This window comes from Pteropus alecto, unplaced genomic scaffold (genome assembly GCF_000325575.1).
Source record: "Pteropus alecto unplaced genomic scaffold, ASM32557v1 scaffold194, whole genome shotgun sequence".
NCBI lineage: Eukaryota > Metazoa > Chordata > Mammalia > Chiroptera > Pteropodidae > Pteropus > Pteropus alecto.
The window spans coordinates 573,888-587,497 of NW_006436281.1; the positions used below are offsets into that span (position 1 = coordinate 573,888).

Here is a 13,610-nt window from a genome sequence, read left to right on the forward strand (position 1 = left end):
CTGTTTGTTTTGTTGTTGTGAGTTCCTTATATTTTTGGATATCAATCCCTTAGGGGATGTATCATTGTGAATATCTTCTCCCATTCAGTAGGTTGTCTTTTCATGTTGTTGGTTTCCTTTGCTGTGCAAAACCTTTTTGGTTTCATGTAACCCCATGTGTTTACTTTTTTTGTTTCCCTTGCCTGAGGAGACATACCCCAATTTTTTTTCGCTAAGAGCGATGTGGAGGAGTTTATTCCTATGTTTTCTTCTAGTTATTTTAGGGTTTTGGGTCTTACATTTAAGTCTTTAATCCATTTTCAATTTATTCTTGTAAACGGCATAAGAAGATGGTCCAGTTTTATTCTTTTGCATATATCTGTCTGGTTTTCCTAACATTTATTGAAGAGACTGTCTTTACCCCACTGTATATTCTTGCCTCCTTTGTCTTCCATGACCATGTAGGCATGGGTTTATTTCTGGGCTCTCTATTCTGTTCCATTGATCTATGTGTCTGTTTTTATGTCAGTACCATGCTGTTCTGATTACTATCACCTTGTATATTTTGATATCAGGTAGTGTGATACCTCCAACTTTTTTCTTCTTTCTCAAGATTGCTTTGGCTTTTTGGGGTCTTTTATGGTTCCATATAAACTTCAGAATTATTCTAGTTCTGTGAAAAATGCTATTGGTATTTTGATATGGATTGCATTGGATCTAGAGATTGCTTTGGGAAGTATGGACATTTTAATGATGTTAATTCTTCCACAAGTACGGTATATGCTTCCATTTATTTGCTTCTTCAATTTCTTCAGTGTCTTACAGTTTTCCAAGTACAGTTCTTTTACTTCCTTAAATATATTCCTATGTATTTTTTTCTTTTTGATGAAATTGTAACTGGGATTTTTTTTTTTTTCTGAAAAGATTTTATTATAAACAGAGGGATGGGGCTCAGACTTTCTTGGCTGCTGCTTTCTTATGACAGCAAGGACATCGCTCAGCTCTTCTTCCTCGTGGTGCAGATGTGTGTGCCCACCCCTTTCCTGATAAACTCCAGGACCCAGTTGTTCTTAGAAACCTTGAGCAGCTTCATGACATGCAGCTCATTGAGGGCAAAGCCACACACCTCTCAGATTTTGTCCCACACAAACCTGTGTGCTTGGTGAGGTGCCCATGGCGGCAGCTGTGCATTGCCTTGATCACGTTCTTGGTCACCTTGTGTCCTGTGTTGAGGTGCAGAGCCATGGGGCAGCAGAGCCTGGCTCCTGCTCCTCAGTGGCTGCCACAGTGGAAGAGTTTTCTTAATCTCTTAAGATTATTATTCATTATTGGTATATAAAAATGCAACCAATTTCTGAATATTTTGTATTCCACTTTACTGAATTAACTTATTAGTTCTAATAGTGTTTTGCTGGACTGTTCAGTGTTCTCTCTATAGAGTATCATGTCATTTGCAAATGATAGTTTTCCTCTTTTCAATGTGAATGCCTTCTATTTTTTTTTTTTGTCTGATTGCTGTGGCTTGGACTTCCAATACTATATTGAATAAAAGTGGTGAAAGTGAACAACCTTGTCTTGTTCCTGATCTTAAAGAAAAAGCTTTCAGCTTTTTACTATTGAATATGTTAGCTATGGGTTTGTCATACATAGCCTTTATAATATTGAGGTATGGTCCCTCTATCCCCATTTTGCTGAGTTTTTATTATAAATAGATGTTCGATTTTGTCAAACACTTTTTCTGAAAATATGGATATGATCACATAATTTTTATTCTTCACTCTATGTGGTACATTATGTTAACTGATTTGTAGATATTGAACCAGGCTTGCATTCCAAAAATAAATCCCAGTTGATAATGTTGTATCATCATTTTATGTATTGCTAAATTCATTGCTAGTATTTTGTTGAGTATTTTTGCATCTATGTTCATCATGGATATTGGACTATAATTTTCTTTTTTTGTAATGTCTCTGATTTTGGTATCAGGGTAATGCTGGCCTCATAAAATGAGTTTGGGAACCCACTATCCTCTATTTTTTTGCTCTTGATCTTAGCCAAAAGGCCAAGAAGCATTATGTCTTTAACTTTTTTGGAATAGATTGAGAAAGATAGTAATTCTCCTTTGAATGTTTGGTAAAATTCACCTGTGAAGCCATCTGGTCCAGGTCTTTTGTTTGTTGGGAGTTTTTTGATTGCTGATTCAATTTCATTAGTAGTTATCGGTCTGTTCAGATTTTGTTTCTTCTTGATGAACAGGACCCACTTGTTTCAGTCATGGAAGATTGTATGTTTCTAGGAATTTATCCATTTCTTCCAGACTGTTCAGTTCGCTGGCATATAATCATTCACATTTCCTTATAATGCTTTGTGTTTCTGTGGTGTCAGTTGTAGTTTCTCCCTGATCATTTCTGATTCTATTCATTTGGGCCCTCACTTTTCCTTGATGAGTCTGGTTAAAGGTTTATCAATTTAATTTATTCAAAGAACTAGCCTTTGGTTTCACTGACCTTTTGTATTTTATTTAGACTATTTTATTTCCACTCTCATCTTTATTTCCTTTTAATCTCTTTGGGCTGTTTGTTGTTCTTTTTCTAGTTCTTTTAGGTGTAACCTTAGATTGAGATTTTCCTTCTTTCTTGAGGCAGGCCTGTATTGCTGTAAATTTCCCTGTTATAACTGTTTTAGCAGTGTCCAACAGATTCGGGGTTATGTTTTCATTTCTCTCAAGGTATCTTTTGATTTCTTTCTTGATCTTGTTAACCTATTCATTGCTTATTATCATGTTTGTTAGCCTTCATGTGTTTGTGTTTTTCAGTTTTTGGTAATTGATTTCTAGTTGCACACCATTGTGATTGGGGAATATGCCTGATATAATTTCAGCCTTCTAAAATTTATTGAGACTTGTTTTGTGGCCTAATCTGTGGTCTATCCCAAAAAATATTTCACATGTTTGAATAGAATGTATATTCTGCTTTTGAATGAAATGTGCTAATAACATCAATTAAGTCCATCACGTGTGAGTTAAGGCCACTGTTTCCTTGTTGATTTTCTCTCTGGACAATTCACTGTCAATGGGTCGTAAAAGTCCCCTACTATTTATTACTGTCAACATCTCCCTTTACTTCTGTATTTTTTAAAATATATATTTAGGTGCTCCTACATTGAGTGCATAGATGTTTACAAGTTATATATTCTTGTTGGATTTATCCCCCAACTGAGTCCACCTTTAGGGTCTGTTGTTTCTGGAGCTGGCTGGGTGGGTGGTGCTATGGTGTGGCCTGAAGCTGGCCAATGGGCTTGTTCGTCTGGAGCGGCTTTGGAGGGACCCTGGTGCAGGGTGCATTCAGGCACTGTCGTGAGTCCGCGTGGGGCTGTCGGGAGGTGCAGTGTCTGGGGCTGCTTGTGAGTAGCTCACTGTATATCGAGGCGGGCTGCCACTCATGCCAGCTTGGGGGCTTTTGGTGGGCACCATGATGTGAGCTGAGGCCAGTCCTCACTTGTGACAGGTATGTGGAGTCTTGGTTGAAGCTCTGTTCCAAGGCAATACTGACTGCAGCTTATGCCAGGCATTGGGGCCACCTGATGGAAATTACAATGCAAATTGAGGCCATTGCCCCTTAGCAAGAGGCATAGGTCATACTCAGGACAGCCGCTGCTTTTCTAGGGTTTGTGAGCCTTTGAGAAAGGCAGGCTGTTTGTATGGAGAAGTAGCTTAGCAGCTTGGGCTGCATGTGGAGTTGGGTGTGCAGGGTCCTGGGGAGTCCGAGGGCAGGGCAAACTGTGCAGGGATTAGGCTCTCTCCTGTCAGCTGGATGGGCACAAGGCTCAACAAAGGAGCAGTGGCGCCTGCCAATATTTATGTTCCCAGAGAGAGCTGGCCTGGCACAGCCCCTCCAGCCCTCACCCTGAAGCCAGTCAATTAAGTTCCTTCTATGTCCTTGGTGTCTTTCGAGCTGCTGCCCCTGAACTGGAGCCTAAGGTGAGCTGTTTGTGAGTGAAGTCTGTGTGTGGCCACGCAAGAGGAATGCCTGGGGCCCCAGTGGCTGTCCATCTCACCCGGATGCAATCCCCACTGCGCTTCATGGTTAGATGTTATGGGGGCTCCTCTTTCCAGCAATAGGGCCTCAGCCTGGGGAGCCCAGTGTAGGACTGGAATCCTTTGCTCTTTGGATGACCTCTGCATCAGAGAGGTCCCTCCCATTTCTCAACTGTAGCACTGTGGGCCTGGGATCTACCTAATTTGTTTCTCCATCCCTCCTACCAATCTCATCTTGGCTTCTTTACGTCCTAAGTTATTGGGATTCTGTTCAGCCAGTCTTCAGGTGGTTCTTAAGGAGGGCTGTTCTATAATTTAGTTGTAATTGTGGTGTGGTCATGGGAGGAGGCGAGCACGTTTATCTACTCCACCATCTTAACGGGAAGTCCCCTCTGCCCACTTTTCTGGGTATCTACAAATGTCAGTAACTAGGAACTTGTCTCATTTGACTCTCAGTATATTCCACTGAATGGATAAGCTATAAGTTGCCAGTCTAACCGATGAATGCAAAGTGTTCTACTACCAATAATGCAGTGAACATCTTTTAATGTATACCCACAATTCAGGTATACGTGCCACATTAGATAAAGATTTAGCTACAAGAGATTTTCATTTATCCAGTAATTTTATTGTTTTGCTCAAACTGATAATGACCACTGTAAATAATTTCTTAAAAAGTTACAGAAAAATCACTGCAACTCTGAGGAAACCAGGTAGCACATTAATCAACATCCTTCCACATATAAGATCATAACAGGAAGGCGCTGACCTAGTTTTCTCATGAATGACATGTCATGACAGCTCTATATCATTTCTAAAAAATTTATCGGGGTGACATTGGTTAATATCATAAACTTCAAGTGTCCAATTCTCTATCATCAGTATACTGCATTGTGTGCTCACCGCCCAAAGTTTAGCCTCCTTCCATCACCATATATTTATTTGACCCCCTTTATTCTGTCTATCCTCCCTCATCCCCCTCCGATAACCACCATACTCTGTTGTGTCAGCGAGTTTTCTTGTTGTTGCTTTGTTTTCCACATGAGTGAAATCATGTGGTTCTTGTTCTTTTCCATCTGACTTATTTCGCTTAGCACGATACTCAAGATCCATCTGTGTTGCCATCCATGGCAACATTTCATCCTCCCTGTGGCTGAGTAGGATTCCACTGTATATATGCACCACGTTGTCTTTATCCAGTCATCTATCAAAGGACACTTAGGTCATTTCCATGTTTTCAGTACTGAGAATAATGCTGCAATGAACACAGAGGCACATGTATCTTCATGAATAAATGTTGTCAAAATTTGGAGGTAGGTACCCAGAAGAGAGATTGCTGGGTCATATGGTAGCTCTATACTTAATTTTTTGAGGAACCTTCATACTGTTTTCCATAATGGCTGTACCAATTTACATCCCCACCAGCAGTGCATGAGGGTTCCTTTTTCTCTTGTCTTGATAATAACCATTCTGACAGGTGTGAGGTATCTCACATCTGTTTAGATCTGCATTTCTCTTAGAGCTAGTGAAGTTCAGTATCTTTTCATATATTTTGGCCATCTGTATGTCTTTTTGGGAAAAGTGTCTGTTTAGGTCTTCTGCCTATTTTTTAATTGGACTGGCCTTTTTGTTGTCGAGATGTATGAGTTCTTAATTTTGGATATTAGCCTCTTATTGGAGATATCACATGCAAATACACTTTCCCATTTGGTTGGCTGCCTTTTTGATTTGTTGATGGTTGCTTTTGCTATGCAGAAGCCTTTTAGTTTGATGCAGTCATATTATTTTTGCTTTTACTTACTTTGCCTTTGGGGTCGAATTCATAAAATCTTCTGAGACCAAGTTTTATAAGTTTAGTACATCTGTTTTCGTCTATGTATTTTAGTTTTTCATGTCTTACATTTAAGTCTATAGTCCATTTATAGTTAATGTTTGTGTATGTTGTTAAATCACAGTCTAGTTTAATTCTTTTGCATGTAGCTTTCCAATTTTCCCAGCACAATTTGTGGGTTTTTTTTTTTTCCAGTTTAGCCCTTTAGTTCTGTCACTTTATATACTGTGGTACTCCCAGGTTGGCTGCATATAGTTACATCCTCTTGACATACTGTCCCCTTTATCATTATAAAATGTTCATCTTTATTATTTTTTATGTTGACATCTATTGTCTCATAGAAGTATGGCTGCAGCCACTTTTGTCTGAATGCCATTTGTTTGGAGTATCATTTTCCACCTCATCGCTTTGAGTCTATCTGTCTTTGCAGCTGAGATGTTAATCCTGAAGACAGCATATAGTTGGATTTTGTTTTTTGATCCATCCCGCTACTTTGTGCCTTTTAATTGGTGAGTTCAGTCCACTTACATTTAGGGTGATTATTGATATATGAAGATTTCTTATACCCATTTTATCCTTTGTCTTGGTAGCTCTGTGTCTCCATTGTTTCTTTTCCCTTGTGGTTCTGTGTTGTTTCAGTTTGGTGGTATTCTATGATTTTTCTTGTTTTCTCTTCGTTTTATGTTATGTCTCAGTTCCAGATTGTTGTGTGTGTGCGGTTAACATTCGGTTTATGCAAAAGAAAGTTTCATACATACAGTAGTCTCTTTTCTTCTGATTGCATTTTATCTCCATTCACTTGTGCAAGTTCAGTCGTTTTCCTGCCCCTTTTGTTGTCACAAATTATCCTTTTATGCTTGTGCACATTTCTAAGTTGCAGTAGCTACTGTCCTTTAAAAAAAGATTTTTACCTCTTTTAACCTTTACACTGTATTTAAATGTTTAATATCCCATTCTTAACAAAGGTTGCGCTTTCCTGCTTCTGTGTTGGTCATCTTACTCATAGTTTTGTATCCTTTTGTTTGCCTGTTTGTTTCAGGTAGAGGAGCACCATTCAGCATTTTTTGTAATACAGCTCTTGCGATGGTCAATTCCCTGAGCTTCTCTGTATGTCTGGAAAAGCCTTTATTTCTGCTTCACATCTAAAAGACACATTTCCTGGATATATTATTCTTCGATGATCTCTCTCGCAATAATTTGAAGTATTTGGTTCTACTCTCTCCTAGCTCGCTGAGTTTTCTGCTGAAAAAAAGTCCGCTGATAATCTCATGGGGTTACCTTTATAGGTTACCATCGTCTTTTCCCTGGCTGCCTTGAGAATTCTTTCTTGTTATTTTTTGAGTTTTAATATATTGTGCCTTGGAGAAGCTCTTTTTGGATTGACATAATTAGTTTCTTGGAAAGGGATCCAGTCATGGGTTTGGGAAGTTATCATTATTTGTTTGAGTAAGCTCTGGTTCCCCTTCTCATGCTTTCTGCTGTACACCTTCTTATATCAGCACGTAGTGGTCTTTTCCAGTAGGTGGCGCTGAAGCGCAAGTTCTTTCCTCTTACCCGCCCTGCTGGACTTCCGAGGTCGCTGTGGGGCAGTGGAAAATGCCCCGGATTCCCCGAGGAGGTGGGTGTCCCTGTTATGACTCAGTCGCCTCAGCCTCGGGGAGCCACTCTGTTCGATTGGAAGTGGCGGGCTGTGGGGCCCCTGTGTGTCCCCAGTGCCACCTTCCTGCAGCCAGAAGCCAGGGGCAGGAGCCGGTCTGTCCAAGCCGACTGGCCGCCCCTTTGAGGCCCTGCAGCCACAGGTGGCGGAGGGGACGGCTCCGCTCTTGCTGGTGGGCTTGGGCCCAGCGAGCACAGGGCTCTGAGGCTGGTGTTGTCTTCACCCTGTCCAGTCCGCAGAATGGACCCCTCGGCACGGCTTTCCTGACCCTGGGCCCGTGCGTGCGGCCACCCAGGCCTTACCGGTTCCCCTGCCCTGCTGGCCTGCCCGTGGGGAATGGGCTGCACCCGGCCGCTGGCCCTGTGCACCCCATCCCGGCGCCACTGCTCCTCAGATGTGTCCGCCTTCAGACACACACCGCGGGGATCTCTGAGGCGGGTTTGCGTGTTGGGCAGCTGTCCAGCTGTCCAACTTGTAACTTCAAGGATGACCTGGAAGCTCCCTCAAGCCGCCATGCTGTTGACATCACTCTTGTCTATCATTTTTCATGGCTGTATATTTTTTGAAATATTTTGAAATATTTTGCTGATACTTATTTTCTATTAGTTCGGTATAAACATCTCTGTGTTTATCTCAAGATGTTCGGTATAAACATCTTGTTTCTCGCCTTTTCTGTAGTCTCCTAGGCAAAACCTCCACTGCTAAGATTGCCAGGTCAAAGGCAGGGTATTTTGATATGTATTGACCAGCTAATGCTGTTCCCTTCTACCAAGAGACCTTGAACATAGAATGCTGTGTAAATTACAGGCCATCTGAATTGTTACATTTAATGAAATTTCAATCAGAATTAAACAGGTGACAAAATTAACGTCCTTGAAATCTGTCTAAGTCCCACCTCAAGATGTCTGGATGGAGGAAGGACTATGCACAGAGGAGGCAATTTTACCTGAGCCTGCATGGACATAATGAGAAGAAACCAATTATTAACAACTCAAGTTTACTAAAACTTTATCATTAATAACTTTCAACACTTTCAAACAGTTTGAAATGATTAGGGTTCAAATTTTCCAATCATATAAATTCAGTATGTTATTAGATTAAAAAAAAACCAGTACTTTTCAGTCTAAAATGCAAACTAATGATCGACTAAATATTACACTGTAAACACGGGTGATACTGTACAAAAAACCGGATGGGAGGTGGGAGCCGTTCATGAGTCTTGCCCAAATTTGTATTATTGTGGATGACAGAATTACGTAATTTTCTGTACTTCGGTATTTCCTGAAACTAATCTTATTAAGACTACTTGCAGGATTCCTTTTGAGTATGTCGTTATGAATGTAAAGTAGGGAACTGACTAGAATTTTAAAATATTTGTCCTAATAAGAGGAGTTTTCTCACTTTATTTAGTAATCGCTAGGCACCTATTACAAGTCAAGCAGTTTTCAAGGTAGAGAGTGGCGAAAACTCCACTGCCTGTGTGGAGGTTACATAGTAGCTGATCTCGATTTTACCAATCATTACACTTTTGTTAAAGTCCTGTCCATAATCTTCATTTATTAGCCCTTTCTTCTGGGTAGACTCCAGTGAAATTTAAGATTCTTCTGTCGTGTTCATCTTGAGAATTGGGACATTCAAAACTCTGGTATAACCACTGACCGTATTTAGAAAACCAGTTTTCTTTCATGTAAAATCTGATATTTATAAAGAAATTCACCTCCCGATTGAGTCCATAAAACAGTATTTGATAGAGCTTCTTTCCTGTGACAATCTCTTGAAGCTTCTGGGTTCTGAAGGAACTTACCAATGGTGGCAGACGTGAACTCCATCTGCAGGCTACGTCACACCTCACATTTCTATAGATCCCCTCCGGAGTGGATTCTCTGGTGGTATACCAGATGTGACCTCTGGCTGAAGCCCTTACAGCACACATCACAAATGTAAGGCCGCTCTCCCGTGTGGACCCTCTGATGTGTGTGAAAATGTGAGGCCTGACTGAAGCCCTTTCCACACTGCTGACATGTATAGGGTTTCTCTCCGGTGTGGACCCTCTGATGAGCACTGAGCCCCGCACTCCAACTGAATTCTTTCCCACACTCCTCACATTTAAATGGTTTCTCGCCAGTATGAATTATCTGGTGGACTTGAAGATTTGACCTCTGGCTGAAGGCCTTACCACAGGTATCGCATTTATATGGTTTCTCTCCAGTGTGGACTCTCTGATGGGCTTGAAGGTGCGAAGCTTGACTAAATCGCTTCTGACACGCATCACATTTGAATGGTTTTTCCCCAGTGTGAACACTCTGATGGGCCTGAAGGTTTGAGGCCTGACTGAAACCCTTACCACACTCCTCGCATTTATAGGGTTTCTCTCCCGTGTGGACTCTCTGATGGTTGTGAAGATTCAGGCTCCAGTTGAAGCGCTTCCCACACACCTCACATTTGTATGGTTTTTCTCCAGTGTGGACTCTCTGATGGGCTTGAAAATATGAACTCTGACTGAAGCCTTTACCACACACATTGCATCGAAACGGCTTCTCTCCCGTGTGAACCCTCTGATGGCTCTGGAAACTTGAAGCTGAGCTAAAACCCTTGCCACACTCTTCACATTTATACGGTTTCTCTCCCGTGTGGACTCGTTGATGACTATGAAGATTAAAGCTCAAACTAAAGCATTTGCCACACTCATCACATTTGTACGGTTTCTCTTCAGTGTGGACCCTCTGATGGGTATGAAGATTTGAGCTACAACTAAAGCGCTTACCACAATCCGTACATTTATATGGTTTCTCTCCAGTGTGAATTCTTTCATGGGCCTGAAGGTGGGATCGCTGAGTGAAGCCCTTCCCACATATCTCACATTTATAAGGTTTCTCTCCAGTGTGAACTCTGCAGTGAATATTCAGATCTGTGCTACGACTGAAGCCCTTCCCACAGCTTTCACATCTATAGGGCTTCTCTCCTGTGTGAATGGGCAAGTGAGCATAAAGGTGCGAGGTCTGGTTAAAGCTCTTACCACACTCGAGGCATGAGTAGGGTTTCTCCCCCGTGTGGACCCTCTGATGAGTCTGCAGGTTCGAGCTCTGACTGAAACCCTTGCCACACTCATGACACCAATAGCGTTTTTTCCCCGCACGAGTACCTTGTTGAATGGAGATGGTTGAGCTATAACCGGGCTCCTTCTCATGTGTACTGTATGTTAGGGACCTCTTTCCCAGGTGTACCTGCTGATGAACTTGAAGGCCGTGGCCATCGGTGAATGCCTTTTCGAATTCATCACACTGGTAGGTCTGCTGTCCTGTGGGGATTATACTGAGCTGGGCAAGAGGGGACACCTCCGAGACGTCTTCGCTGCAGTTGCTGTGAGCTCTCTCTCTCTCGTGTACTGTAGCATCATCGTGGTGGCGTGAAATACAACTGAAAATGTCAACACATGGAGCAAATATACATAACTTGTTTTTCACTGGTGTCTGCTCACACCTCTGATAATTCTGTGTCTCATTTAGACATATTTTACTCCAAGAATTTCGGGCTCCCGCAGTTGGAAATATTTGGTTTTCATCACTATTGGAACGATCCCGGGTCAGATTCATCACACGGCTGCCTTCCGCGTGAGCCTGAGCAGCTGCTCCTGCTCCCAGCGGGCAGGGGGCGCCACGCTGTTGATTATGTATCACGGAGTCTTGACTTTTGCTTAATTTACTCACAACGTGTCTCTTGATTTGCCAGCACGAAAGCTCTCCCAATGAAAGGCACCTTACTCCTGCTTCGTGAACAGTCTCCATCTCATTTTCATTCCCGCCTGAAAGGAAAAAGAGAATAAAGAAAGGACAGAGATTGGAATCAGCAAAAAGGCGAGCCAGGAAGCTCCAAGATCTTGTTGCTCTCATGGAAACATTAAAAAACAAAACAAAACAAAACGAACAAAAATTAGAGACTAGAAAATATAAATATATGAGTTCTGAAAACAGTCAAACATCTACAGCAACCAAGAGAGCACATCCGATTAAGAAAAAGCCACCTTCAAAACGTATGAGATTTGGGATCAGCCCGGATGGAGGGGATAAGGTCTTCTCAGGTCTTTTCTCAGCATGCCTTGTCTGGGGCTGTGTGAATGCTTTTTTTCCATTCCCCACTATACAAATGCTTTTATATATTTCATCGTTTTTATTTGTGTTATACAGTATGGTCTAAAGGATGTAGCAGCCTATCTATCTCCCAATTCCCTACCTCACACTGGATAGAGCAGAGTACACCTTCCTTGCAATATGTAACCTGCCGTGGGGATGCCGAAGGAGCCTGTTCTCTGCTTCGCCTGACTCGGAGACAGGATGGGGAAAAGCAGTGGAAAGCGGCAGTACACAGTGTTGCAAGGTCCAGTGGGACTACAGCTATGCCAAAGCCTGGAGGAAGAGATTACACGTGAAGGAATGCACTAGAACATCTAAGTTCAAGAAGGGCCAGGGTGGCACTTTTTGGGAGATGAAGAGATTTAAAGGCATCTGTGTAGGAGAGAAATTGAAAAAGCCCAGGAAAGACATTAGTTCAGAAAAACACGTGAGAAGACCCTAAGCCCTCGCCCCGGCCAGACCCCGAGGCTCAGAAAACACCTTGCACATTAGTCTTTCCTGGACGAGAGCTAGTCTACAAATGCTTTTCCTCAAACACTCAATCTTCAACAAAAACAAACAAAAAACCTAAAGGAAAATGTAGCCTACTCAGAGGAAGAAAATAGAGGAAGCAAACCATCCATGAGGAAACAGGTATCAGAGTATCAAAGACTTTAAGACATGTTCAAGGAGCTAAAGGACAGAGACGTAAGCAAGATGGCAGAGCAGGCAGCGCCAGTTCTTCTTTCCACACAGTAACAGCAGATAACCAACAGCACACGGGGAAAAATTGTTTTGAAAACTTTAAAAAACCAGTTCAGAAGCTGCAACAACCCAGAGAGCATCTAACCAAAAAAACCTGAACTCAAAATTGTGTAATGAAGGTCTCCCTCGATGCAGAGACAGAGGCGGCTGTTTTTTTCAAATGCTTAATTTTCAACAAAAGATGAGAAGGCATTTAAAAAGCAAGAAAACATAACCCAGCCAAAGGATGAAAATAAATCTCTAAAAGTCAACCCTAAAGAAACAAGACTCTTAACTACCTTGAAAAAAAGTTTTAGCAATATTTTAAATATGCTTAATGAGCCAAAGAATACTGAAAGACATCTAAATGAAATCAGGAAATAAGAGGAACAAAATGAGAATATCAACAACGAAACTAAAATTGTAAAAATTTTTCTGAAGCTGGAAAATACAAAAGAATGGAAAACTCTAGAATCGTTTAACAGCAAACTAGAGCAGGCAGAAGAATCGGTGAACTTGAAGTAAGGTCACTTAAAACTACCAATTATGAGGAGCAAAAAGAAGTGAACAGGTAAGGGGCGTATGGGGACATCATCAAGTGGACCAAGGGACAAATGGGAGGCCCAGAGGAGAAGAAAGAGACAGAGAGAACTAATTTGAAGATTCGAGGCAATACCAATACAAGAAGCTCAAAAAACTTCAACGGCAAAATAACCCCAAAGACCCACCTCAAAACACATTCTAACAAAACTGTCAAGTCAAAGAGAATCTTGAAAGCAGCAAGAGAAAGTCAACTTGTTATGTGCAGTAGCTCCTCTGTGAGATTACAAGCGCTTTTCTCAACACAGACCTTGCAGGACAGAAGGCAGTGGGATGGCGTCTGCAAATTACTGAAGGAGAAAAAGACTCAACCAACACTATTTTCCAGCAAAACTATCCTTCAAAAACGTGAGAGTCCTCCACCATCACCCAACCACCCCATCCCAGAATAAAAAAAAAAAAAAAATGTGGGAGAAACTGAGACATTCTAAGATAAAACCCGAGGGAGTTCATTACCATTAGATTTGACCTACGAAAAAATGATAAAGGGAATCCTTCCATTTCAAATGAAAGACTATTAGACAATAACTCAAAAACTTCCCTTCAGGGAAGTGAGTCACATTATAGTTGAGTAAAAGGAGTCCAAAGAGAGTAAGTAACAGCCTGATCTGGTTTGGGGACAAGTGCACGTTCTTTCCACTCCGCCACGCATAA

At 41.6% G+C, this 13,610-nt stretch overlaps 1 protein-coding gene across 13 annotated transcripts in view; it reads right to left on the reverse strand.

Moving 5' to 3' along the window:
- Window positions 1-4,621: 4,621 nt before the first annotated feature.
- The window catches only part of ZNF235 (zinc finger protein 235), a 30,518-nt gene continuing 21,529 nt past the window's right edge, over window positions 4,622-13,610 (reverse strand). For all 13 annotated transcript variants that reach the window (XM_015589291.2, XM_025046746.1, XM_015589290.2 and 10 more), the window contains one exon: window positions 4,622-11,305. In XM_015589291.2, coding sequence (XP_015444777.1) covers window positions 9,360-11,305 — 1,946 coding nt within the window. In that variant the 3' untranslated portion in view covers window positions 4,622-9,359. The remainder of the gene's footprint in view (window positions 11,306-13,610) is intronic.